Raw genomic sequence first — 25,779 nt, forward strand, 5'->3', positions numbered from 1 at the left:
CGCGACCCAGTGTTGGAGGGCTAGTGGTAGCAGAATGTCAGACGCCTAAACCACTTGGCCACTGCGGCCCCTTCTCTAATAGCAATATTAGTTCTATGTTGGTATCAGTGATACTAAAACTCCTATGTTAAAATCCCTTTGCAGTTTAACAAAAGGCATGCAAAATGAATCTTAACAGAAAGTTGTAGTCGATACAAATAGTACTTCACCAATCAAACAGATGTAAAATCAGACACATAGCAAGAACAACCAAGAAATAGGCCTTGTCAAATAAAACAAACAAAATGTATAGACTTGTCCAAACTGTCTTCTCGGATCATAAGTGAAGCTTGTCAATAGACTGAAGATGGTGTGATTTCAATCCTGTACTGTGGTACATACACAAGTCTTGTTGATGTAAACATGACAAATTAATACTCATTGTTAGTTTTGACTATTTGCCACAATTCTGCCAACAACTAGTTGAGTCAGGTCTCAAAAGCTCAGCCAATCAAATTTGAGATCTCGATGATGTCAAGTTTTACTGGCTCAGCAAGGTAAGCTCTAAGATAAGCTTTAGTCGAGGGGTTGAGGTAACTCAAGCACTGTTAGGGAAACTGTGGCAAAGCAGTTTCATGAATGGACGGAATACAGACACAAGTCTGTGGTCAGGGTTAGTATATCATTGTAGTATATCATTGTCATGGCAACACTAGGTAACAGCTCCTAGTCCCTCTACAACATTTCAAAGAAACTTTTCCGTATCTTTTTGGTCCAAATAACAAAACCTTTTTTTCAAGCTTTAAAATTTATAGATTTTGGTTAATTTTCATAACAAGGGAACAAATTTGTGAAATAAAAAAACTTTTTTTTAAAAAAAGGTAACAAAATTAACAAGTTATGAATAAATCTAACAAAATAAAAGCATTTAACAATTTTAACAATTTAGTGTAGTAGTGGAACTAGAGTCCATTCCCCACTGCTGCCTCATACAAACAACGAGAATATAAACTCTATATATAACAAATAAAAACTGCACCAACAGAAAACTTAACAACTGTGTATCACAGTCGAGCCATCAACAACAACTTTCACAGTGTTCCTTGTAAACGTAAGAAATCTGTTCAATGGTACTCGTCATAGTTTGCCTTCCAGCAATCCTTATTGCTGGCTTTGTCATATTATGCACATATAAGATATTACATTATCAATACCTGAATCTCAAACTCGACTCAGAACAAAGTCATTGAAAGAATCAAGTCTCACACTCGACTGATACTTTATAAAAAGGACTGCATATCTCTGTCGTACAATAATTACAATGTATAAAATGTATATAAAAAAGTGGAATAACTTGGATCAACTAATATGATCCGGGTCATGAGAAGCTCAGAAATGGCAAATACATGTATAACATAAAAAGCATGGAAGAAATGCAGACCCTTTAGTCAAATATAATTAAAAAATCAAGAGTCCTATAAACATTACTCACACTCCAAACTAGTCATCAATAAAAAAAAGTCTTGATGCTTGTCACACAAGCATCTCGTAAGTTTAGCTAGTATTCACCCCCTGTAACAGTGGTAGGTACGTATGATAACATGAATATGATCAATGAATAAAACTAAATGAACTAGTAGTTGCAATTCCAACAAGACTGTCAAAAGACAGCCAGGAACTTGTCGATGACATAAATAGGTGTACAGCTGGCACTGTGTAGGCCTGGGTAAGGTGTGGGCACTTGGAGATCCATCATAGTTGTCTCCCTTGGTGACAAGATGTCGCCAGAGTTGCTACATCATATATTTCTCATTTCTCATCACGAAACATGCCTCAGCGTGATCTATGAAAACATAACATAAATAGCGAATATGAAAGAAATGGTGTTAAAATAAACAATCACCTGTATCAACAGTAAGTTTGAACCGATATCTATGGAGAGTGTTAGGTAAGTTTAAAGCTGATCTAGTGGAGCGTTGTATGTATCAAACTACAATGCGTAGTGGATCTCAACATTAAGTCAAATGAACTTTCAAATATGACAGATGACATGTGGCTGTCAGTTATGGGGATATCCTTTTTTAATATAAGTTTACCTTATTCAGTGAAAACACCCATGTCATAATTATGCATATGAATTTAACCTTGATATGACCTATTTTAACCTCATCAAATGTTTAATAGAATCGTCCCCTATCTTGAAGTTGACATGACAATCTCCAAACCAAGGGTGATGTGTTTGGTTGTCTAACTGGAGGCTCTGCCAAGGGTTAAACAACCAAATTATCACCCAGATAGTTGGCGCTTCTCTGCTGCACCTTCAAGTGGGGGATGATTATTTTTCTCCCATCCTATTACTTCAGTCAAAACTCTACCGACAGTATTATAGCATGAGTGTAAACAAAAGCATATGTGGCGTTTCAATATCAGCATTAACTTTTTATGACATCAAAATTTAGTGCATGCAATTCTGCACAAGGTTATCTCCCCTTAGTGGGTAACATGTTTATCATTTTTGGCTAAAAAATTTATAGCAATATCCCATAAAATCTTGAGCACGTGAAAAAAATGGTCTGAAGTCTGTTTCCTTGTCATGAATCTTGTACAAATGTTCCACTTTTGCTTACCAGATACAGGCTAAAGTATAACATTCTTAAATTTATTCATCAATCTCATATACAATGAAAACGCATGTAAGATCTTATACCTGTGGTACATATTGTCAATAAGATGCACTTTTATGAGGTGCTGTCCGTGACTAGAGTAAAATCTCCATAGTATTTTTTTCGTACTTACATACATATTTAGTAAAAATTGTCTTTAGAATGAGGTTTACAATGGACAGTAACAAGAATACATACCTGCTAAAACCATCTGTGGTACTGGTGTAGGTAGGGCTGGGGTGGAGCCGGGGCATGCTACCGGGGAACTCTGCCTTGATGACCGCTGGGTACTGTTGGCAGTCGGTGTGGATGGGCTCCTGTGGTGGAGGGGAGTACTGACAACTACTGTGGGGGGAGTCAGGATACATACAGTTAGAGCTGGGACTGGAAGGGTACTGGGCTGAGTGGACCGGGGAGCTATGGAATTGTGGCCCACTGTAGTGAGGGGAGTTGGCTGGGGAGCTCATGTACTGAGAAGTACTGCCTGGAGACCCAGGACAGGGGTTACTGGGGGAGGGGCAGTACTGACTTGTACTGCCTGGGGAGTGGGGATAGATGGGACTGTGGGAGGGGGAGTTCATCTGATATTGGGTAGGATTGATGGGAGAATCTGAAAAGTTGGGTGAGTTTGGGTACTGTACACTGGTGGAGGAGGGGTCGGGGTATGTAGGGGAGGTGTGGTCAGTGGTGGTCTCCACAGGCATGTGCTGTGGTGGCACTGGACATCCACTCCTGTCCATCATACAAGGGGAGCGGGTGGGGAAGTTGTTAGGGTAGTAGTTGAAGTTTTGCTGGGGCTGTCGGGGGGTGGTGCAGGGAACTTTGTCCTGAGCCTGGATCGTCTGTTCTGTCTGGAGGTAGTCCAGAATTTCATCCATTTCTTCCTCCATGAAGGAGAGAGCAGAGGGCTGGGCTGTTGGCTGGTTCTGGCCCATGTTACTGGAAGGAATGGGTGCTGCACAGGGGGTCCGGGCTGAGGTGGAGGAAGTGATTGGGGCATGCCAGTTGTTGATGGAGGTGGAGGAGGAGGCAGGGGTGGTCCAGCAGGGGGCTGCCTGGCTACAGTGGGAGGTGTTACTGCCCATAGAGCAGTGGTCAGACATGGGGGTCAGTTGGGTATATAGCAGATCTGTGGGCATGGACATCCTCTTGGTGTCTGTCTGCTCACAGGCTGAGTCATGGGATTCTGTCTTGATCTTCTTGCTTGCCAACAGGAAGCCAATGTAAGATGGTTCGTCGACAGACTTAGAGTCTGATTCGTGCTGGGACATGGGTGAGCCTGCTCCACTGTCGTAGGAGGAATGAGGAGACATCTCACTCAGGGAGGAGTGAGGACTGTTGCTCTCCTCAGACAGGTCAGAGAGGTCAGCACCAGGTGAGCATGACAGAAGGCCATCACTGTTATCTGACTTCTTGGGACGACCCATCTTGATGGCTGCAATGACAATTCAATATTTCACAAATGTGGTATACTGAGAGAAAAACCAAGTCCTGCCAGGGTATGAGATCCTGTCAGGGCCTTGTACTCTTAGCTGTATTGGGACTACTACAAACCCTAAATAGCCCAACAGTTACAACCTCCATATACATATACAATTCCTTTCAGGGCCTTACCAACTTAAATATTTTATTCTTAGACAATATGGAAGTCCTTCCATGCAGGGCCCTAACCCTGGTAGCCATACATGTACATACAGGGATAAAAAACAATTTGTCTACATCCATGCTTACCATCTGGAGAAAATGAATAGAAAGTCAAAGTGTCTGTGGCAGCGCTATATCCTGTGACATAGACCAGCTAGGTATAAGGTTGTCACCATGGTGTCCTGTATACTGAGACAGATCATAAAAATGTCTCCCTTAAGCTAATTACCTTCTCTGGACATTCCGACAGTGATACATTTCTGGTAGCGACAAAAGCGACAGTTGTTCCGATTCCGCGGATTGATGGTACATTTCTTATCTCCCTTGCAGACGTAGCTCTGGTTCTCAACCAAACCACGTCGGAAGAATTTCTGTGAAAAAAGACATAACCAAATGATAGACATTGTATCCAATAGATTAAGATATTTATTTTGTTTAAACTTGCAATCTAGGAGACCAGGACATGAGAACGGTTATGAAATTGTCCACTAAAACTGACATAACTATATTGTTTATATGATAAAATGTAGACATAATTTAGACTATGGAACCAGACCTTGCATCCTTCACAGGTGTTGACTCCAAAGTGGATGCCGTTGGCAATGTCTCCACACACCTTACACAACACCTGGCCCTCTGCTGGCTGGACTGTCTCAGGCTTTTCTGTAATACAAAGCTTACATTAACTCACAAAATAAAACTTTGGCTTCGCTATAGAGGAGGAATAAAATGATTACTTGCTCACGGGAAGAAACAGCTCACCTCACACATAGGAACATGAAGCTCACTTCCCACCAAACAACAAGCTTTAATTACCTCATAAAATAGGTGTAAATACAAAAACGTTTCCCTTTTCCAAACATACCAGTTTACCTCTAAAAGATATCAAATGCTATTTTACCTCTGAAAAATATAAAAATATAATACAGCGTTATCATGATCGTTTAGCTTACCTTTACGGCACATTCCTGCCATAAGGCATCGCTGGTAGCGACAGTATTGGCACCGAATGCGGCCCTGTTTGGCGATGTCACAGTTTCCGTTGCACTGGCAGGTGAAGGTCGGCTCACCCTCCTTGGTGCAGCGGATGTAAAAGCTCTGTAAATACATCAACAATAAATATGTAGTCCTGGTAATTATCAAAAAATCAGGTAATTAACAAAGCATCAAAGTATCATTCTCACAAAAAATGTCTGCTGGCTTTTCCTGGCAAATTGTTCATAGCTTAAGTTTTTTATGATGACAGGATTTTTTTGATTTTTATCAAGACAAATTGTGTATTACTAACGAGGATTTCACTTTAGGTCAATAAAAAAAAAACCATTAATCCACTGAAAAAGTAGTTGTGATTTAAATATTTACAGCTAATACTCATCCAAACAAAGAGTTAGTATACTGATGTATATCAGTTTACATGTTAGTTATAGTAATCCTTGATTAGCTTGTTTAAACCATAATTGCAAGCTTAGTAAATTTTGGTATCCACGATAAATTGAAATATGCAAGTGCATTTAGGCAATGGAAGAAGAGAACATTATGGTGAACTTGAACCGCCATTGCCCAGTGCTGTCTGATGTCTGTGTTGTATATAGTCCGGACTCTGCGAGTGGTTTACACTCAGTTCTGTATATGTCACATGTTACTATGTAATAATTGTCTCCCTTTATAAGTTTTCTGATCTAGAGAAATACTGCCTGATCAGTGAAGTTGTAACTAAACTGAAGCCTCCAGTATCAATGTTTACCATCAATGCTTGATCACCCACCACTGTCGGTATCTATTTTACAGATAATCACCTAATTGGAAATGATATATTCAGTAAAACTGGTTTAGGGTATATTCCAAGTAATTGTTGAGTATAGGTTTCATAAATATATAAATGAACATCAGTTTATTTTCCTATACAGAATCTGTATGATCCTCTACAGCAGACATGTTATAAAACAATACATACAAGTACACCTATATGAAAGTTCGGCTATAGACATCACATGTTTAACAAAATATATTAGCTCCGTAACACCATTTCAATTTCTGATCAATCCAATACTTATCAAGTCTGTTTTTTAAATGTATGTATTGATGGTGCTGAACACTTCCTCTGGAAGACCGTTCCATAATTTTACTACATGTAGGGAAAGAAAGTTCTTCCTTATTTGAATGTTGTGGATTATTTTTTTTGGAATGCCCTTTGTACAATGTCGAGGTAATGGTTGTATTAATTAATGGTTAATTAGGTTACTCTCAGTAATGGTTGTTTTAATTAATGGTTAATTAGGTTACTCTCAGTAATAGCTGTATCAATTAATGGTTAATTATGTTACTCTCAGTAATGGTTGCATTACTTAATGGTTAATTAAGTTACTCTCAGTAACGGTTGAGAAAAAGTCATGCCTCGTTTATCAATGACTGGTGAGAGTATGTACATGACCACCTGTATATTGACATGTATCAGCAACTTGTGCCCAGTGTACACGTACAGGTGGTGTACTTGTGCCCAGTGTACACGTACAGGTGGTGTACTTGTGCCAACAGTGTACACGTACAGGTGGTGTACTTGTGCCCAGTGTACACGTACAGGAGGTGTACTAATTACACAGTTTCTCCCAAACTGTTTCACTAAAGTTTAATTTAGTGAAACAGGTTGGGAGAAACTGTGTAATTAGTAGACCACCTGTACGTGTACACTGGGCACAAGTACACGACCTGTACGTGTACACTGGGCACAAGTACGCCACCTGTACGTGTACACTGGGCACAAGTACAGGTGGTGTACTTGTGCCCAGTGTACACGTACAGGTGGTGTACTAATTACACAGTTTCTCCCAAACTGTTTCACTAAATTAAACTTTAGTCACAGAAAACTATCTGTAAAAACCAACAAATAATTTCCCCAGAGATAAGTAATGTCTCTACCCTAAACAGTACAGTTATCGTGGTGCTGGCCTTAGCTACACCTTGACAATTCCTGATTCGAGTAAATGTATGTCTACCTGTATATTGATCCAGTACTTAGATCAATGCCAGGGCTCTTAACGTACAAATCAATGGCCTTTATAAAGACGGTGATAATGAATATACATGGAGTACCTTGTGGATTTCACAATACAGTGTCAACACTTGTGTCAACACGTCTCAGTGTTATTGTTACACAGCAAAGACACGTTCAGAAAAAACACTCTCAATGGACCATATGGTAATTCCACATTTACTTTTTTTCTGAGTTAATAATATGTGGATACGGCAGCAATATTCCCTCCTTATGTCTGTATAAGACACCGATACACCTAGTTATAGCTATAGAGGTACCCCAGGCTTATATGCCAATGTGGTATATACCTAGCTATAGAGGTACCCCAGGCTTACATCAGTATCGGATACACCTAGCTATAGAGGTACCCCAGACTTACATCAGTATTGGATACACCTAGCTATAGAGGTCCCCAGGCTTACATCAGTATTGGATACGACTAGCTATAGAGGTCCCCAGACTTACATCAGTATTGGATACACCCAGCTATAGAGGTACCCCAGGCTTACATCAGTATTGGATACACCTAGCTATAGAGGTACCCCAGACTTATATGCCAGTATGGGATATACATAGCTATAGAGGGACCCCAGGCTTACATCAGTATTGGATACACCTAGCTATAGAGGTATACCCCAGACTTATATGCCAGTGTGGGATATACATATAGCTACATGTATAACAGGACCACAGGCTTATATGTACCTACATGTAGCTATAGCGGGACCCCAGGCTTACATCAGTATTTGATACACCTAGCTATAGAGCTTGAGGGACCCAAGGCTTACATCAGTATTGGATACACCTAGCTATATAAAAGGAACCTAACATGTGAAAACTGCACATTAAAATAGATTCAGAAGTACAGTTTATTTGAAATAATTTCAAAAACAAAATATAGTAACTCTAGAACTACAGTCCATAACAAGTAGGGTCAGCACTACACAGTCTGGAAGTATAGCTAAATTATAGCAGTTATTCAAGAATTGCCCTGCAAAAGTATACACACAAACTGCAAGTTCAGAGGCACAAAGTACTAAAATAGCCAGTCAGACGCACTGTTAAACTAAGCCAGTAGCCAGTCCTGAAGTACACCTGAACCTTTAAATTTGGTAGTTGACGTCTCTTTGGTGACCACAAGACTAACAGGAACCATGCTCTTTTATTTATTATGATTTCTCTTTGAAATTTAATTGCTGATAAGAGTTTATATATTGGTATGAGCTACATTGTTGTGTGATAAGCCCACACCTGAGGCCTGCTGTATGGCTGCTCACTCACACAGATCTCTACAAACCTTTACGCTGCTAATGTTTTACCTGTCTCCATTACCTTATACAAACCTGACAACTGGAACTGAAAAAACTCTAACAGTTCTATACCTGATCAAACCTCTGATCAATTTAATATGATAAAAATATTTGCAAACCCAATGTCTGGTTCACTGATTTAACACAAAAGCCTATAAGCTGAATGACATTCTGCTAAGTGATTTTAATTCTATTGGGAGATTGTTAAAATCACCTCCATATAGAAGTGATCGGGGGTAAGAAAACCTTGTAAACTTTTTAGTATAAGACAGGGCTTGAAAATCTCCTTGTTAATTATATCTAAACAAATGAAAATTATTATTCAAAGAGGAAGAAAACCTGTAATTGTATGGTATTGACTGTGAACCGAGAATAAGTCCTGACGGCTCGACCATCAATACACATCACAGTCATGTTTACACATGCTTGTCTCAGCCATTTTGAACGTAGTTGACATACACAACCTGCGTTAATATAAAGCAACAGCAGTTTTATTTACTCTTTGTGTACAAGTTCTATTTATGGAAAACTGTGGGTGTTTATAGGTATCAGACAAACACTGATCATGGGCGACCATCGAAGCTACACCAAAATGTAATTACTAAATGACAAATTTAAAACGGCTGACAATTTGAATAGGGGTATTACGTTTCACAGCGTAAATTTTGTCTGTCACTTCCGAGTGTAATTCTGTCGGCAGCAATTTAATAATGACTGATCAATGATATGCAGGAAATCCATTCCATTTGAATAAAGCTGAGATTAAAAACTAGATAAGTACACCTCGTATCATAACATACTTGTCCCTTTCCAACAGGGAAGGCGACATTATCTTTTTTTTCCTTGGAGACACTAACAACTTTAAAAAACAAACTACAAAATCACCTAATTCTGCGGTTAAATCTTTGTCAGGTATAATTTTAGAACACTTCCATAGCTGATCATTATCTGCTATATTAGAACATAATTCTTATCTAATCAATAGGTGTACATATATAAGTACACAGTATATATACTCGTAAGTCCAGTAATGTTTAAATCTCTCCAAGGCCACTCCACACCCAGTTACGCTCACAACCTTTCTCTCAGATGTTTTTAATCATCATATTAAGCCCACTTTTGCTTACAAGTTCAAATAATTCTGCAATGACTTAGTATTCATGATATCATGCCTTCCATCACCATTTTATACATTATAAGCAATCACATTTGATTTGTATCTTTATACCTTATCACCCTCACCATTCTAAAGGAGATAGTTAACTTATCACCCTCGCCATTCTATAAAGAGGTAATTATGTTATCACCATCGCCATTCTATGACGAGATAATTATCTTATAACCCTTGCTATTCTATAAGGAGATAGTTATCTTATCACCCTTGCCATTCTATAAGGAGATAGTTATCTTATAACCCTCGCTATTCTATAAGGGGATAGTTATCTTATCACCCTCACCATTCTATAAGGAGATAGTTATCTTATCACCCTCGCTATTCTACAAGGATATAGATATCAACCTCACCACACAATATCACCCTCCCCTATATTCGGATATAACTATCTCCTTTTAGAATGTGTTGATGGGGAGACAGTTATTTTGGACTATCTCATCCCACTTTAATATCACCCCCGCAATCTCATCCTATCTTTAAATCATTTATGAACATTTTGTACCCAATTTGTAGATCTTATTTGGAAAGAGACTATATTAATTACTAAGCTATGAGTTGGATACTATGTTGTGAATAGTCTGAAGATGTTGATGATCAATTACCTTGAAATTTGGGTATGGCCTTGGCGTATTACTCAGTAAGGTCATGCCACACCCTTGGGTTATGGGCAACAATCCTCTAAAGTTTCATTACACCCTAGATAGAATTACATGCAGGCATATTTAAAAATTAATACTGCTTTTCCTCAAATGCAAGAGTCTGGTCAGTCTGCTAACCAAAACCAACAAATTTATTATTATTGTTGAAACAAAACTGACAAGTCCAAGTGTGATGTGAGGATACTAAACCAATCAGTAAACACCACAGGTTAGAGAACCACTAGCATAGTAATTATATACACCTGGGAACGTGATCTTCATCAACAGGTATTTGTAAACTCTACTCAGGTTAGAGAACCACTAGCACAGTAACACGATCCTGTGCTAGTGGTTCTCTAACCTGTGTAGAGAACCACTAGCACAGTAACACGATCCTGTGTACGTGAACATCATTAACAGGTATTTGTAAACTCTACACCGGTTAGAGAACCACTAGCACAGTAACGCCTGTGAACGTGAACTTCATTAGCAGGTATTTGTAAACTCTACACAGGTTAGAGAACCACTAGCACAGTAACACGATCCTGTGAACGTGAACATCATTAACAGGTATTTGTAAACTCTACACAGGTTAGAGAACCACTAGCACAGTAACACCTGTGAACGTTTAAACTTTCATTAACAGGTATTTGTAAACTCTATACAGGTTAGAGAACCACTAGCACAGTAACCCCTGGGAACGTGATCTTCATCAACAGGTATTTGTAAACTCTACACGGGTTAGAGAACCACTAGCACAGTTACACCTGTGAACGTGAACATCATTAACAGCTATTTGTAAACTCTACACAGGTTAGAGAACCACTTGCACAGTAACACCTGGGAAGGTGATCTTCATCAACAGGTATTTGTAAACTCTACAAGGGTTAGAGAACCACTAGCACAGTAACACCTGGGAACGTGATCCTCATCAACAGGTATTTGTAAACTCTACACGGGTTAGAGAACCACTAGCACAGTTACACCTGTGAACGTGAACATCATTAACAGGAATTTCTAAACTCTACACTGGTTAGAGAACCACTAGCACAGTAACACGATCCTGTGCTAGTGGTTCTCTAACCTGTGTAGAGGTTACAAATAGCTGTTAATGATGTTCACGTTCACAGGTTTTGTACTTGAGTTTCTAAATATGATATCATGCATTGATTGATGAAACAAAATGTAAATGTTTTGTGAGCCTTACCCTAACACCCTTCAGTTGTTTGTTCTCCCATAGTGTCAAAGTTTACCTGGTATTAATGAAGTTCACGTTCACAGGTGTTACTGTGATAGTGGTTCTCTACCCTGTGTAGAGTTTACAAATACCTGCTAATGAAAGTTTAAACGTTCACAGGTGTTACTGTGCTAGTTGTTCTCTAACCTGTGTAGAGTTTACAACTACCTGTTAATGAAAGTTAACGTTCACAGGTGTTACTGTACTAGTGGTTCTCTACCCTGTGTAGAGTTTACAAATACCTGTTAATGAAAGTTAACGTTCACAGGTGTTACTGTGCTAGTGGTTCTTTAACCTGTGTAGAGTTTACAAATACCTGTTAATGAAAGTTTAAACGTTCACAGGTGTTACTGTGCTAGTGGTTCTTTAACCTGTGTAGAGTTTACAAATACCTGTGAACGTGAACTTCATTAACAGGTATTTGTAAACTCTACACGGGTTAGAGAACCACTAGCACAGTTACACCTGTGAACGTGAACATCATTAACAGGTATTTCTAAACCCTACACTGGTTAGAGAACCACTAGCACAGTAACACGATCCTGTGCTAGTGGTTCTCTAACCTGTGTAGAGGTTACAAATAGCTGTTAATGATGTTCACGTTCACAGGTGTTACTGTGCTAGTGGTTCTTTAACCTGTGTAGAGTTTACAAATACCTGTGAACGTGAACTTCATTAACAGGTATTTGTAAACTCTACACGGGTTAGAGAACCACTAGCACAGTAACACCTGGGAAGGTGATCTTCATCAACAGGTATTTGTAAACTCTACAAGGGTTAGAGAACCACTAGCACAGTAACACCTGGGAAGGTGATCTTCATCAACAGGTATTTGTAAACTCTACACGGGTTAGAGAACCACTAGCACAGTAACACCTGTGAGCGTTTAAACTTTCATTAGCAGGTATTTGTAAACTCTACACAGGATAGAGAACCACTAGCACAGTAACACCTGTGAACGTGAACATCATTAACAGCTATTTGTAAACTCTACACAGGTTAGAGAACCACTAGCGCAGTAACACGATCCTGTGAACGTGAACATCATTAACAGGAATTTCTAAACTCTACACTGGTTAGAGAACCACTAGCACAGTAACACGATCCTGTGTACGTGAACATCATTAACAGGTATTTGTAAACTCTACACGGGTTAGAGAACCACTAGCACAGTAACCCCTGGGAACGTGATCTTCATCAACAGGTATTTGTAAACTCTACAAGGGTTAGAGAACCACTAGCACAGTAACACCTGGGAAGGTGATCTTCATCAACAGGTATTTGTAAACTCTACACGGGTTAGAGAACCACTAGCACAGTTACACCTGTGAACGTGAACATCATTAACAGCTATTTGTAACCTCTACACAGGTTAGAGAACCACTAGCACAGGATCGTGTTACTGTGCTAGTGGTTCTCTAACCAGTGTAGGGTTTAGAAATACCTGTTAATGATGTTCACGTTCACAGGTGTTACTGTGCTAGTGGTTCTTTAACCTGTGTAGAGTTTACAAATACCTGTTAATGAAGTTCACGTTCACAGGTATTTGTAAACTCTACACAGGTTAGAGAACCACTTGCACAGTAACACCTGGGAAGGTGATCTTCATCAACAGGTATTTGTAAACTCTACACGGGTTAGAGAACCACTAGCACAGTAACACCTGTGCACGTAAACTTCATTAGCAGGTATTTGTAAACTCTACACAGGTTAGAGAACCACTTGCACAGTAACACCTGGGAAGGTGATCTTCATCAACAGGTATTTGTAAACTCTACAAGGGTTAGAGAACCACTAGCACAGTAACACCTGGGAAAGTGATCTTCATCAACAGGTATTTGTAAACTCTACAAGGGTTAGAGAACCACTAGCACAGTAACACCTGGGAAAGTGATCTTCATCAACAGGTATTTGTAAACTCTACAAGGGTTAGAGAACCACTAGCACAGTAACACCTGTGCACGTAAACTTCATTAGCAGGTATTTGTAAACTCTACACAGGATAGAGAACCACTAGCACAGTAACACCTGTGAACGTGAACTTCATTAATACCAGGTAAACTTTGACACTATGGGAGAACAAACAACTGAAGGGTGTTAGGGTAAGGCTCACAAAACATTTACATTTTGTTTCATCAATCAATGATATCATATTTAGAAACTCAAGTACAAAAAGGCTATCCTAACAACCCAACCTGCTGTTTACAAAGCTGACAATTCACTAAGCCCTGTGAAAAACCATGAGCTATATGATTGTAAATAATATATATGACTCGCTTGACTTTTTAATTCTGTTCTTTATTGATCTTGCACTCTAGTGACCCACACCAACGGGTCATTGAGCAAATATTGACAGGACACCTATCTAATTGAATCAATATCTGACCATTTTTCTCCATTGTCCACATTTCAAGAAAAACATGCATACATTTAGAATCTAGGTTCAAGGACAATAGTTCAAGGTCACATGTTTTTGCTCAGAGACAAGCATGTGATCAAAGGTAATGACACCAACTTCCAACAAAGGAAACAGTCCTAAAGAGTAGGAATCAATATAATTAGAATATTTTACCAACACACAAAACTTACTGGTAAATGATCAATGGAGGGGACAATGAAGTGTTCAATACAGGATTGATAAAGGCTACTAAAGAAAACTTCACATGCAAACCCGAGGAGACACCATTCAGTAGAATTCAAGACGGTCACAAAAGATTGAAGAAAAGCAGCAAAGAAAAAATTATTAAATAAGGTCTTTACAATTATGAATTCGGTCAAGTATAACTTTCAAAGAACAGCAATATTTTTTTTCTCTGTTAATACTTTTTTAATTTCTAGCTTGGACAATGACTGTCAATCAATAGTAGAATGCTAGTCTTTAAACTTGAGAAGATTGAAGTAGACAAACATACACAACAATTTCAATACTAAATCAACATTGTCATAGCGCAATTCTACCTGACAATCCCTTAAATATTGGGGAGAACATTTCAAAACAGCCACCTCACCATGTGCCCTGACCTCTCAAACAATGTCTGTTGATCTGAGGAGGTTCAAGTATTTATTAATGTTCTCAAATACTGCCGACGTAATAACATCAAACATTATTGATAGACGATGACATCCCTGGAAGGTTCCATCATGATCAGTATGACAATGATTCATCTTGGGTTATATGAAAAGAAAACATTACAGCCTAACTTAATAAAATCAGATCATGACATATTGATTGTCTTTCATACCAAAAACAGGAAATAATCTGCAACTTAAAATATATCAAAGTCTCAAATTTCCCATATTGAACTAAATTTGATTTACAATACCATATCATTATGAAAAGGTTTATCATCATTTCCAGAATATTCTTCAGAAGGAACTACCACATACAATCAGGAAACATGACAGGTATCTTGTATTCAAAATTACAAATGATTTTCAAATTATCATGAAAGGAAGATGGAGGCCAAGGGTAGGAAATTTGAACGTATTCCTGACAAAGTGAATTTTTAGGATTAGAATTAAATGGAACACTGAAAAAGATCAAATAATCAATGCCATTGTCTGTCCCGGGTATTCTCAGCCAATCAGAATCTTTGACTTAAGTGTTTCTCCTGGCTAAGGAATTGAACCAAAATAACAATCATTATCAATCAGGTGCCTTGGAAACGAACTCCACACTCTGACATGAGTTTTGTCAATATACATTGTATGCCAAGATATTGCTCTAAGTTAATTACTTCAAGGTCTTAAAATCTTTCAAACAGAACGAATTTTGTGGAAAAGTTCACGATGATCATTGAATTGGAAATAATAGATACTGCATTTGCCATAATTAGCCCCCCTCCCCCTTTTCCGGGAGGATTTTAGATTTTATATACCCTCTCCCCACCCTAGACCTTGCTGCTTGTTTATAAATTAATGTCCTTTTTTATACTGTAGCAATGGTTGAAATTGCAACTGCACACTTTGTTCTATCCAGAGACATTTATATATTATTTATAAGCGCCATGGGTGCTTATTATGGCAAATACACTCATATAATCAATGCATGGTCATGCCAGCTATTTAAACAATTGAAAGATACACACTGTTCACAGGTGTTGGTGATTGCTAGCTATTCACATGTTTATATTACTATTTAATCAAAACCTCAATTTTAACACGAAGACTTACATTTCAATAAGAAATTTTCTAAAAAAAACTCTGCAATATAATTGATATAGATCAAATCTGATTGTGTGATCTAGATCAATGCTCTAGACAGTCCATTTTCCTCTGACAGGATAAACATACACCTGTTAAAGAGTTGGGATGTTCAGAATCAATAGAGGATCTGTAATTAGGAATTAACCAACAACAGGTAGAGGAGCTTTTCTGACAGCCCTGTACAACAATCTGTAAAGTACTGCTTTGTCATTATAGGTAAACAAGTCTATCACATCCTGTTGTCGGGGTTATCTCCCCGATAAACAATCACAGGACCTTTAACCCCTTATCTCCTAGCTACGTCATCCACCATAAGTAGAATATAGAAGGAAAAAAAATATTGATTAAAGTTTTGATTGACAGGTCTGTATGGCTTCAGCAAAGCAATACTTTGATTAAATGAATTAACACTGAACAAAACTTCACTATTCCTTGTCAGACCTAAACATAGTAACATTGCCGGGAAACCAGAATACACACACTAGATATCATTTATACTTAGTTAGTACCTATTTATGGCAGTTTATTTTACTTCCAGGAAGTCAAAAATCCCTACAAGGTCCAACAAATACCAAAAGTCAACCCCAGACAAGGTTATTTCTATTAAAGATACGCTATAAGCTTCTCAAATAGTTAAACATGTAAGAACTGGTTTACAGAACAAAAAAAAGTAATATTCACTTACAGCACATGAACATATTAACTTACGGTATAAGAACATCTGATTGAACAAATAGAATATGAGGTCACCCCCTTTTATCTTTTCCACTGTCTGTATGTGACAGTCAACAGAAAGTTGATTATGGAACCACTGCACTGGTTTTATGACAAAGAGTCTCAGGTCTGCTCTGAGCTGGGGTCCTTTTTCAACTTCTTTTGATATCGACAATAAAGCAACAAAATGTGTTTAGAGTTACTTCCCTTGTTGAGGGATACACCTGTCATTTTGATGCTGTGCATGTATACGTCCTGTAAAACAACATTGATAAAGTAAATGATTGGCAAATAGGAGATCAGCCACTGAAGTTTTTGCTTTTGCATATTTTGAATTTTGTTTTCAAATACTTTTTGTTGCTCCACGTTGCTGAATTAGTGAGTGAGTCCCAGATATAATTGCATTGCTGGAAAATCTAGCATGCCAGTACTGTATTATTTTCCCCTCATTTTCCTTGGCTGCAGTATGTGCAGATACAGGTGTTGTATTGGTATGTGTTTGCACATGTCTTCAGTTTAACTATAATAAGTGTTATGACTACAGTAACAGATAACACTGGTACAACTTTTCACCAAAATCTTCAGAAATATTCAACAATGTATCTCCCTTCTCAAACAAGACTAAACAGCAAGGGTAAGTAGCAGCACGTGGAGCCCAGGTCCACTTGTATGCAACAGTTACCTCTGTCATACATCAAATAAAAGTCGTCCGGTTTGTTTGTAATTTGCACAGGAAACCACACACCCGCTGTATGCAGACCTGACCCCAATTAATACCCCCAAGAATAGATTACCTTCAGCACTTTCTTAAATTAGAGCTCACACTGTAATTTTAGGCATTTTTCATAAATAAACATTAAAGAAAGAAGATCATTTTCTCTATTACTAGCTTCAATATCTTCTCTTGAGCAGGCCATGTTCTCAAACTGTGTGCCTGAAGGTATAAGTCCCCACTCTACAGAACAAGGTAGTCCCCACTCTACAGAACAAGATAGTCCTCACTCTACAGAACAAGGGAGTCCCCACTCTACAGAACAAGGTAGTCCCCACTCGACAGAACAAGGTAGTCCTCACTCTGCAGACCAAGGTAGTCCTCACTCTACAGAATAAGGTAGTCCTCACTCTACAGAACAAGGTAGTCCTCACTCTAGAGAACAAGGTAGTCCTCACTCTACAGAACAAGTTAGTCCTCACTCTACAGAACAAGGTAGTCCCCATTCTACATAACAAGATAGTTCTCACTCTACAGAACAAGGTAGTCCCCACTCTACAGAAAAAGGTAGTCCCCACTCTACAGAACAAGGTTGTCCTCACTCTACAGAACAAGGTAGTCCCCACTCGACAGAACAAGGTAGTCCTCACTCTGCAGACCAAGGTAGTCCTCACTCTACAGAATAAGGTAGTCCTCACTCTACAGAACAAGGTAGTCCTCACCCTACAGAACAAGGTAGTCCTCACTCTACAGAACAAGGTAGCCCTCACTCTACAGAACAAGATAGTCCTCACTCTACAGAACAAGGTAGTCCTCACTCTAGAGAACAAGGTAGTCCTCACTCTACAGAACAAGTTAGTCCTCACTCTACAGAACAAGGTAGTCCCCACTCTACGGAACAAGGTAGTCCCCACTCTACAGAACAGGGTATTCCCCACTCTACAGAACAGGGTAGTCCCACTCTACAGAACAAGGTAGTCCCCACCCTACAGAACAAGGTAGTCCTCACTCTACACAACAAGGTAGTCCTCACTCTACAGAACAAGATAGTCCCCACTCTACAGAACAAGGTAGTCCTTACTCTACAGAACAACGTAGTCCCCACTCTACAGAACAAGGTAGTCCACACTCTACAGAACAAGGTAGTCCCCACTCGACAGAACAAGGTAGTCCTCACTCTGCAGACCAAGGTAGTCCTCACTCTACAGAATAAGGTAGTCCTCACTCTACAGAACAAGGTAGTCCCCATTCTACATAACAAGATAGTTCTCACTCTACAGAACAAGGTAGTCCCCACTCGACAGAACAAGGTAGTCCTCACTCTGCAGACCAAGGTAGTCCTCACTCTACAGAATAAGGTAGTCCTCACTCTACAGAACAAGGTAGCCCTCACTCTACAGAACAAGTTAGTCCTCACTCTACAGAACAAGGTAGTCCCCACTCTACAGAACAGGGTAGTCCCCACTCTACAGAACAGGGTAGTCCCCACTCTACAGAACAGGGTAGTCCCCACTCTACAGAACAAGGTAGTCCTGACTCTACAGAACAAGGTAGTCCCCACTCTACAGAAAAAGGTAGTCCCCACTATACAGAACAAGGTAGTCCCCACTCTACAGAACAAAGTAGTCCCCACTCTACAGAACAAGGTAGTCCCCACCCTACAGAACAAGGTAGTCCTCACTCTACAAAACAAGGAGCTATTATTAAGTCTCTCCAATTATCTACATTGTTACATTTTGTATTATTAATGAGTAGCACAAACCTACAATGTTACAGCCACCCAGAATTTCTATCAATGATCACTGATCAATGCAAAAATTCTAACATATCTTTAGAGTTTAATATCCAATTGAATCCTATCTGTCATTCACAGAGATGTAAATAGAATATAATGGTTTTAAAGTATTCTAAATAGTTAACTCATATTCATTATTTATAACGATTTTTAATGAGCTGTCTCCTAACAGCAAGGAAGGTAGTCCCAACTCTACAGAACAAGGTAGTCCCCACTCTACGGAACAAGGTAGTCCCCACTCTACAGAACAGGGTAGTCCCCACTCTACAGAACAAGGTAGGCCCCACTCTACAGAACAAGGTAGTCCTCACTCTACAGAACAAGGTAGTCCTCACTCTACAGAACAAGGAGCTATTGTTAAGTCTCTCCAATTATCTACATTGTTACATTTTGTATTATTAATGAGTAGCACAAACCTACAATGTTACAGCCACCCAGAATTTCTATCAATGATCACTGATAAATGCAAAAATTCTAATATATTTTTAGAGTTTTATTTCCAATTGAATCCTATCTGTCATTCACAGAGATGTAAATAGAATATAATGGTTTTAAAGTATTCTAAATAGTTAACTCATATTCATTATTTATTACGATTTTTAATGAGCTGTCTCCTAACAGCAAGGTGTGGTGAGAAATGTAAATATAACGGTAGTCGTGTGACAAAGTGAAATGTATGTTAATCGATCTTTTTTATTGCTAATATTTTTAATTCTCATTTGAGGTGATTTTATTCATTGATAGACAGGTCATTCGGAACCAAATTCTAGCTGAAACATGTCTCCATTACTGAGGGAGCACAAACCTGAAGGTGATGTGTAAAATCTTGTCAGTGGTACTAACAATGGGAATGTTATATATACATGGCAACCAAAACTTCAATAATACTGGTATACACCCATAATGTGCACAAAAATCCAGCTTTCTTCCAAACAATGACAGATTCATAACATCATTATACAGAGAAAGGATATCTGCTCCAAAATTTATCCGATATTCAATGATAATATTTGGTTCTTGATTGGAATACTGAAAGCAATCTAAAATGTCTAGATTAAAACTTGTGATAATTTTAAATTTGCTTAACAGAATCAAACTTCAAGGTTTGACTGTCCAGTGTATTCTGTTTAAACTGGACATCCCTCTGACCTCATAATTAGGCCAGTGTGCATAGAATTCCCAATTGTAGAGTCTACCTATAGCTATTACACATTGTTTTATTGGGACTGATTTTTCTACTAGTTTATATAAAATTCTGTATTCGACAGAGCCCAGTTAAGACAAAGTACACACCTCATCTTGTACCAATCAATAAATCATAACAAGTGACAAAGCTTTAGAGGTTTTGCAAATCCTTCCCATTGTTAACTACATAAATCTACAATTTACCTGGGGTTGTTTTGTGGTTGTCATAATTAAACTATGATCCTCTTCATTTAAAGGATTGTGTTTTCAATTAAATATTTTAACAATTTTCTATTTGTACAGAACTTGGTGCTCATTTATTTAAACTACATATATATGTGCATCAGTATATCTTAGCCTTAAAGTTCCTGTATTATCAATATCAGGTTTTCTGGATGGCAGTGACTCAGCGGTTCATTTGAATACTGTGTCCATCCATTGATCTACAGGATCAAGCAGTGCAGTATTAGCCATTAGTGGAAGTACAGTAAACTTGTCATCAAAGGAATTAGTAATCTTTGGTGTATTTTAAGCTATTCTGAAATATGATGTTTGTTATTAATAAAATTCTTCTATTTTACAAATATCATGTTTTAAAAAATATCATTGGCATGATTGATCAAAGATCAATGACTTTGTGAATATATACAAGTAGGTCAAACTAACCAAGACAAATTCTACACCATGGCTTTAGGGTAAAACTCTGGACACAACACCCTGGATATCTAACTCTGGACACAACACCCTGAATTCCTGACTCTGAACACAACACCCTGGATATCTAACTCTGGACACAACACCCTGGATATCTAACTCTGGACACAACACCCTGAATTCCTAACTCTGAACACAACACCCTGGATACCTAACTCTGGACTAAACACCTTGGATACCTGACCCTGGCAACAACACCCTAGATACCTATCTCTGGACTAAACAACTTGGATACCTATCTCTGGACTAAACACCTTGGATACCTGACCATGGCAACAACACCCTAGATACCTAACTCTGGACTAAACACCTTGGATAACAACTACCTACATACCTAACTCTGGACTAAACACCTTGGATACCTAACTCTGGACTAAACACCTTGGATACCTAACTCTTGCCACAACACCTTGGATACTTAACTCTGGACACAACACCTTGATACTTAACTCTGGCCACATCACATTGGATACCTAACTCTGGACTAAACACATTGGATACTTAACACTGACCACATCACATTAGATACCTAACTCTGGACACAACACCATGGATACTTAACTCTGGAAACAACACCTTGGATACTTAACTCTGGACACAACACCTTGAATACCTTACTCTGGCCACAACAACTTGGATACCTTACTCTGGCCGCAACAGCTTGGATACCAAACCCTGGCTACAACACCCTAGATACCTAACTCTGGACTAAACACCTTGGATACCTAACTCTGGACTAAACACCTTAGACACTTATCTCCGGATCAATAAATACCTAACTGTGGCCACAACACCTTGGATACTTAACTGTACATGACCACAACACCTTGGATACCTAACTCTGGCCACAACACATTGGATACATAACTCTGGACTTAACACCTTGGATACCTGACTCTGGCCACAACACCTTGGATACCTAACTCTGGACTAAACACCTTGGATACTTAACTCTGGACTAAACACCTTGGATACCTAACTCTGGCCACAACACCTTAGACACTTAACTCTGGATCAATTAATACCAAACTCTGGCCATAACACCGTGGATACCCAACTCTGTCCACCACATCTAGCGTTATGTACAATTTGTGAATTCCTTCGATAAAACACAGGGTAATGGGAGAGGTCGAAGAGATAGCTCTTAGCTTGAATGTGAATTGGTACTTACTTTGCATGGTAGACAGACCAGGGCACCGAAATAGTAGCCGGAGGCCTTTTCTCCACAAACTACGCAGATTTTCTCATCTTTGTCGTCGTCCAGTAAACACTCGTCACTAGCTTCTACTTTAATATCAGCGGGGAAACCCACGTCGTTGTCAAGTTTGGATGGAAAGTTGTATGAGGATGCTGAAATAAAAACAAGTGTTCTGATAAAAATCAGTCAGAAAAATAGATTATGGATGAACACAAAGTGATAATGATATGAACATTTTTAGATATCAAACAATCATACAAGTACCAAGTACTTTATATAGAAAACACCTACAACTGGCAATAAAAAATTGTTGTCTCGCTTGCCTAACAGCTCATCTGATGAACCCAATATCATACACCCTAATAATGTCAGCATGTCTGAAGTCCAATCATAAAATCATAAAAGTTTCTATAAACTGCTTGTGTGAACACGATAACACATGACTTGTCAAATGTATATGCACACGTTTTATCTAAATGTGGAAATAAAACTAGATAAATCAATTTCCTCAGTTATCTGTCATGCAAATTCTAAAAGTGGCCATTAACACTCAATGAATGCTATCCCATCAAGACACATTTTAATTCAGATTTACAGTTTTTACCCGTGTCTGCTTGTTACAGTCATGGATACATCCATGTAATGAAAATTAAATATACCCAAAATTTTGATAATAATCCATGGCTTATTTTCATTTTTAGTCACAAATCTGAGGCTTATTTTCAAAACCATCTTATTTTCAAGATTGTCTTATGAATGAAGCCATTTAGACAGTAAGTAGTGTGCAGTTTATTTTCAATGCCATCTTATTTCCAAGACCATTTAGGTGGTAAGCCATGTGGGGCATGCTATCTTGGCTGTTTTACTTTTGAAGCCTTTTAGATGGTGTTAAGTATGTTTTTCCATGACCTTTTTGGCTATGGCTGTCCCCAATTATTACATTTCTTTGTGCCATCATTACATTGCATTTATCATCCTTAAAAAAAACCTCAAAAATTTTCATTATCCATTTTCAAGGCCTGCAAAGACTTATTTCTTAATGCCAGCCTATTTTCAAATCAGACAGATTATCAAGATTTTAGAGTTTAACATAAGGAAAAGAACTGTAGACTGTAACTGTTACAGATAAAAAAATATTGTATCCATCTGGTGATGACAGAATATCACATTTATCTGGTGATGACAGAATATCACATTTATCTGGTGATGACAGAATGTCGTACATTATGTATTAATCTGTTGACGACAGATTATCATATTCTATAATACTGTCATACCTCAGTACAATTAAAGATAGAATTCAATATTTGTTTATATGATTTAAAGAAAATACCACTTCTGGAGAGACAATATTTCAAGACATTTATAAAAACAAACATTTCAAATAAAAATTATAAAACGATTTTATTGTGTTGTTTAAAAGACTGTCACGTCTGAGGCCCTTATCAACCGATGTGTTTTAGTTACTAATGTAATGAATGAATTTAATAATATTTTCACTTTGCCCGGGTTGTTAGTTTAATGAACAAATGACTAACCATGTTCATGTTTATGTGGCAAGCCTACACTGTAAGGAAAAAAATATTGGTTATGTCAGAAATCTGGCACCATCCCAGTGACCAGCTAGACTGGACTATCAACCTAGGACCAAAATGTCTCAAGAGCATTATTCCTTGAGTAGGTTTGGACAACAGTGTACACAATACACATCATTTAGCTGGCTTTACACTCAATAGAGTAATCCCTATCAATCCAGATTACAATAGGCAAACACAGAGAGATTACATCAGGTAAAAATAGCATGGAATATGGTAAACCCGTGAATCATACACCAAGGGACCGTCATAGAAATCAAAGAAACTCTAAATGTGAATGTTTGTAATTCATATTCAAAACAAAATCAGCCGTAACATTTCATCATGAAAACTTTTTTTATCAAAAAAGTCACTGTTTGTGTTAAGTGTTTTTTTCCCTATCTGAGGTTTTGGTTTGTGGAGTTGAACACCTGTAAGGAGGACACCAAGACAGGATGGTCCGCCCACATACACAGATTTACGGAGGGGAACCTGATCTGTAGTGAAGAGTTGTAATGAAGTCAATAAGTCTACAAGTAACCTGATACAATTATTTACAGACCAACTTGGTTTTTCCAACACCTGTAGATTTCTTCTATCAGGCAATCCTTTCAATTAAAAAACACACAAGAAATGGAGCTTTACCGACATAAAAGATATAAAGCTTTACCGACATAAAAGATATAAAGCTTTACCGACATAAAACCAGGTACAGGAATACAAAAACACACTCACAGTATATAACCCACACAAACATATAAAAAAAAATACAAAATATTAGACCTCTTCTACTTACAAAACATTACCAAGATTCACCTCCTTCACATACAAATATACCAAAACACATATAACATATATATATATATCTCTTACAAAAATGAATACAAAAACACACCCCAGATAGATCTCTTTGACATACATGTACAAAATTACATGTAACAATGACCTTTTTAATAACAACACACATACAAGGCAGCTACATGTAGACCACTGTTGACACACAAAATATATATCTTTACTTACATACAAAATATAAGCAATATAATCACTCTACCATAAACAGAAATCACTTAGGAGTACAACTCCTCACCACACAATTATGTTACCAACACATCTTCCTGAACATTCACATGCAGATTATAATAACAGACACCTTAATTTGTTTAAATAAATGCTCATAGTTTTCTTTTTCTAAAGCAAAGACATACCAAAATTAGATTAACCTATAAAAACCAATACCTATTGGATCATGATCCTTCACTAAGCATTTAGTATCAGGTGGAATATTTATCCCCTGGACTGACGACATTGGCCTCAGAACCAACTCAACACTTACGCCCTTTGTGGCCTCAGAATTCACTCAACACTTACACCCTTTGTGGCCTCAGAACTAACTCAACACTTACACCCTTTGTGGCCTCAGAACCAACTCAACACTTACACCCTTTGTGGCCTCAGAACTAACTCAACAATTACACCCTTTGTGGCCTCAGAACCAACTCAACAATTACACCCTTTGTGGCCTCAGAACCAACTCAACAAATACACCCTTTGAGGCCTCAGAACCAACTCAACAATTACGCCCTTTGTGGCCTCAGAACTAACTCAACACTTACACCCTTTGTGGTCGCAGAATTAACTCAACACTTACACCCTTTGTGGTCGCAGAACTAATTCAACAATAACACCCTTTGTGGCCTCAGAACTAACTCAACAATTATGCCCTTTGTGGCCTCAGAACCAACTCAATACTTACACCCTTTGTGACCTCAGAACTAACTCAACACTTACACCCTTTGTGGTCGCAGAACTAACTCAACAATAACACCCTTTGTGGCCTCAGAACCAACTCAACAATTATGCCCTTTGTGGCCTCAGAACCAACTCAATACTTACACCCTTTGTGACCTCAGAACTAACTCAACACTTACACCCTTTGTGGCCTTAGAACTAACTCAACACTTAAACCCTTTGTGGCCTCAGAACCAACTCAACACTTACATTT

The 25,779-nt window shown here is 38.3% G+C and overlaps 1 protein-coding gene across 1 annotated transcript in view; it reads right to left on the minus strand.

Annotated features, from left to right (window-relative positions):
• The window catches only part of LOC110466516 (DNA-directed RNA polymerase II subunit RPB1-like), a 39,187-nt gene continuing 13,408 nt past the window's right edge, over window positions 1-25,779 (minus strand). The window contains exons 2-7 of the mRNA XM_021523050.1: window positions 22,174-22,352; window positions 5,240-5,384; window positions 4,843-4,949; window positions 4,516-4,657; window positions 2,841-4,077; window positions 1-1,822 (exon numbers count right to left, since the gene is read on the minus strand). Coding sequence (XP_021378725.1) covers window positions 1,813-1,822; window positions 2,841-4,077; window positions 4,516-4,657; window positions 4,843-4,949; window positions 5,240-5,384; window positions 22,174-22,352 — 1,820 coding nt within the window. The 3' untranslated portion in view covers window positions 1-1,812. The remainder of the gene's footprint in view (window positions 1,823-2,840; window positions 4,078-4,515; window positions 4,658-4,842; window positions 4,950-5,239; window positions 5,385-22,173; window positions 22,353-25,779) is intronic.

Source organism: Mizuhopecten yessoensis, unplaced genomic scaffold (genome assembly GCF_002113885.1).
Source record: "Mizuhopecten yessoensis strain PY_sf001 unplaced genomic scaffold, ASM211388v2 scaffold11135, whole genome shotgun sequence".
NCBI classification, from domain to species: Eukaryota; Metazoa; Mollusca; class Bivalvia; order Pectinida; family Pectinidae; genus Mizuhopecten; species Mizuhopecten yessoensis.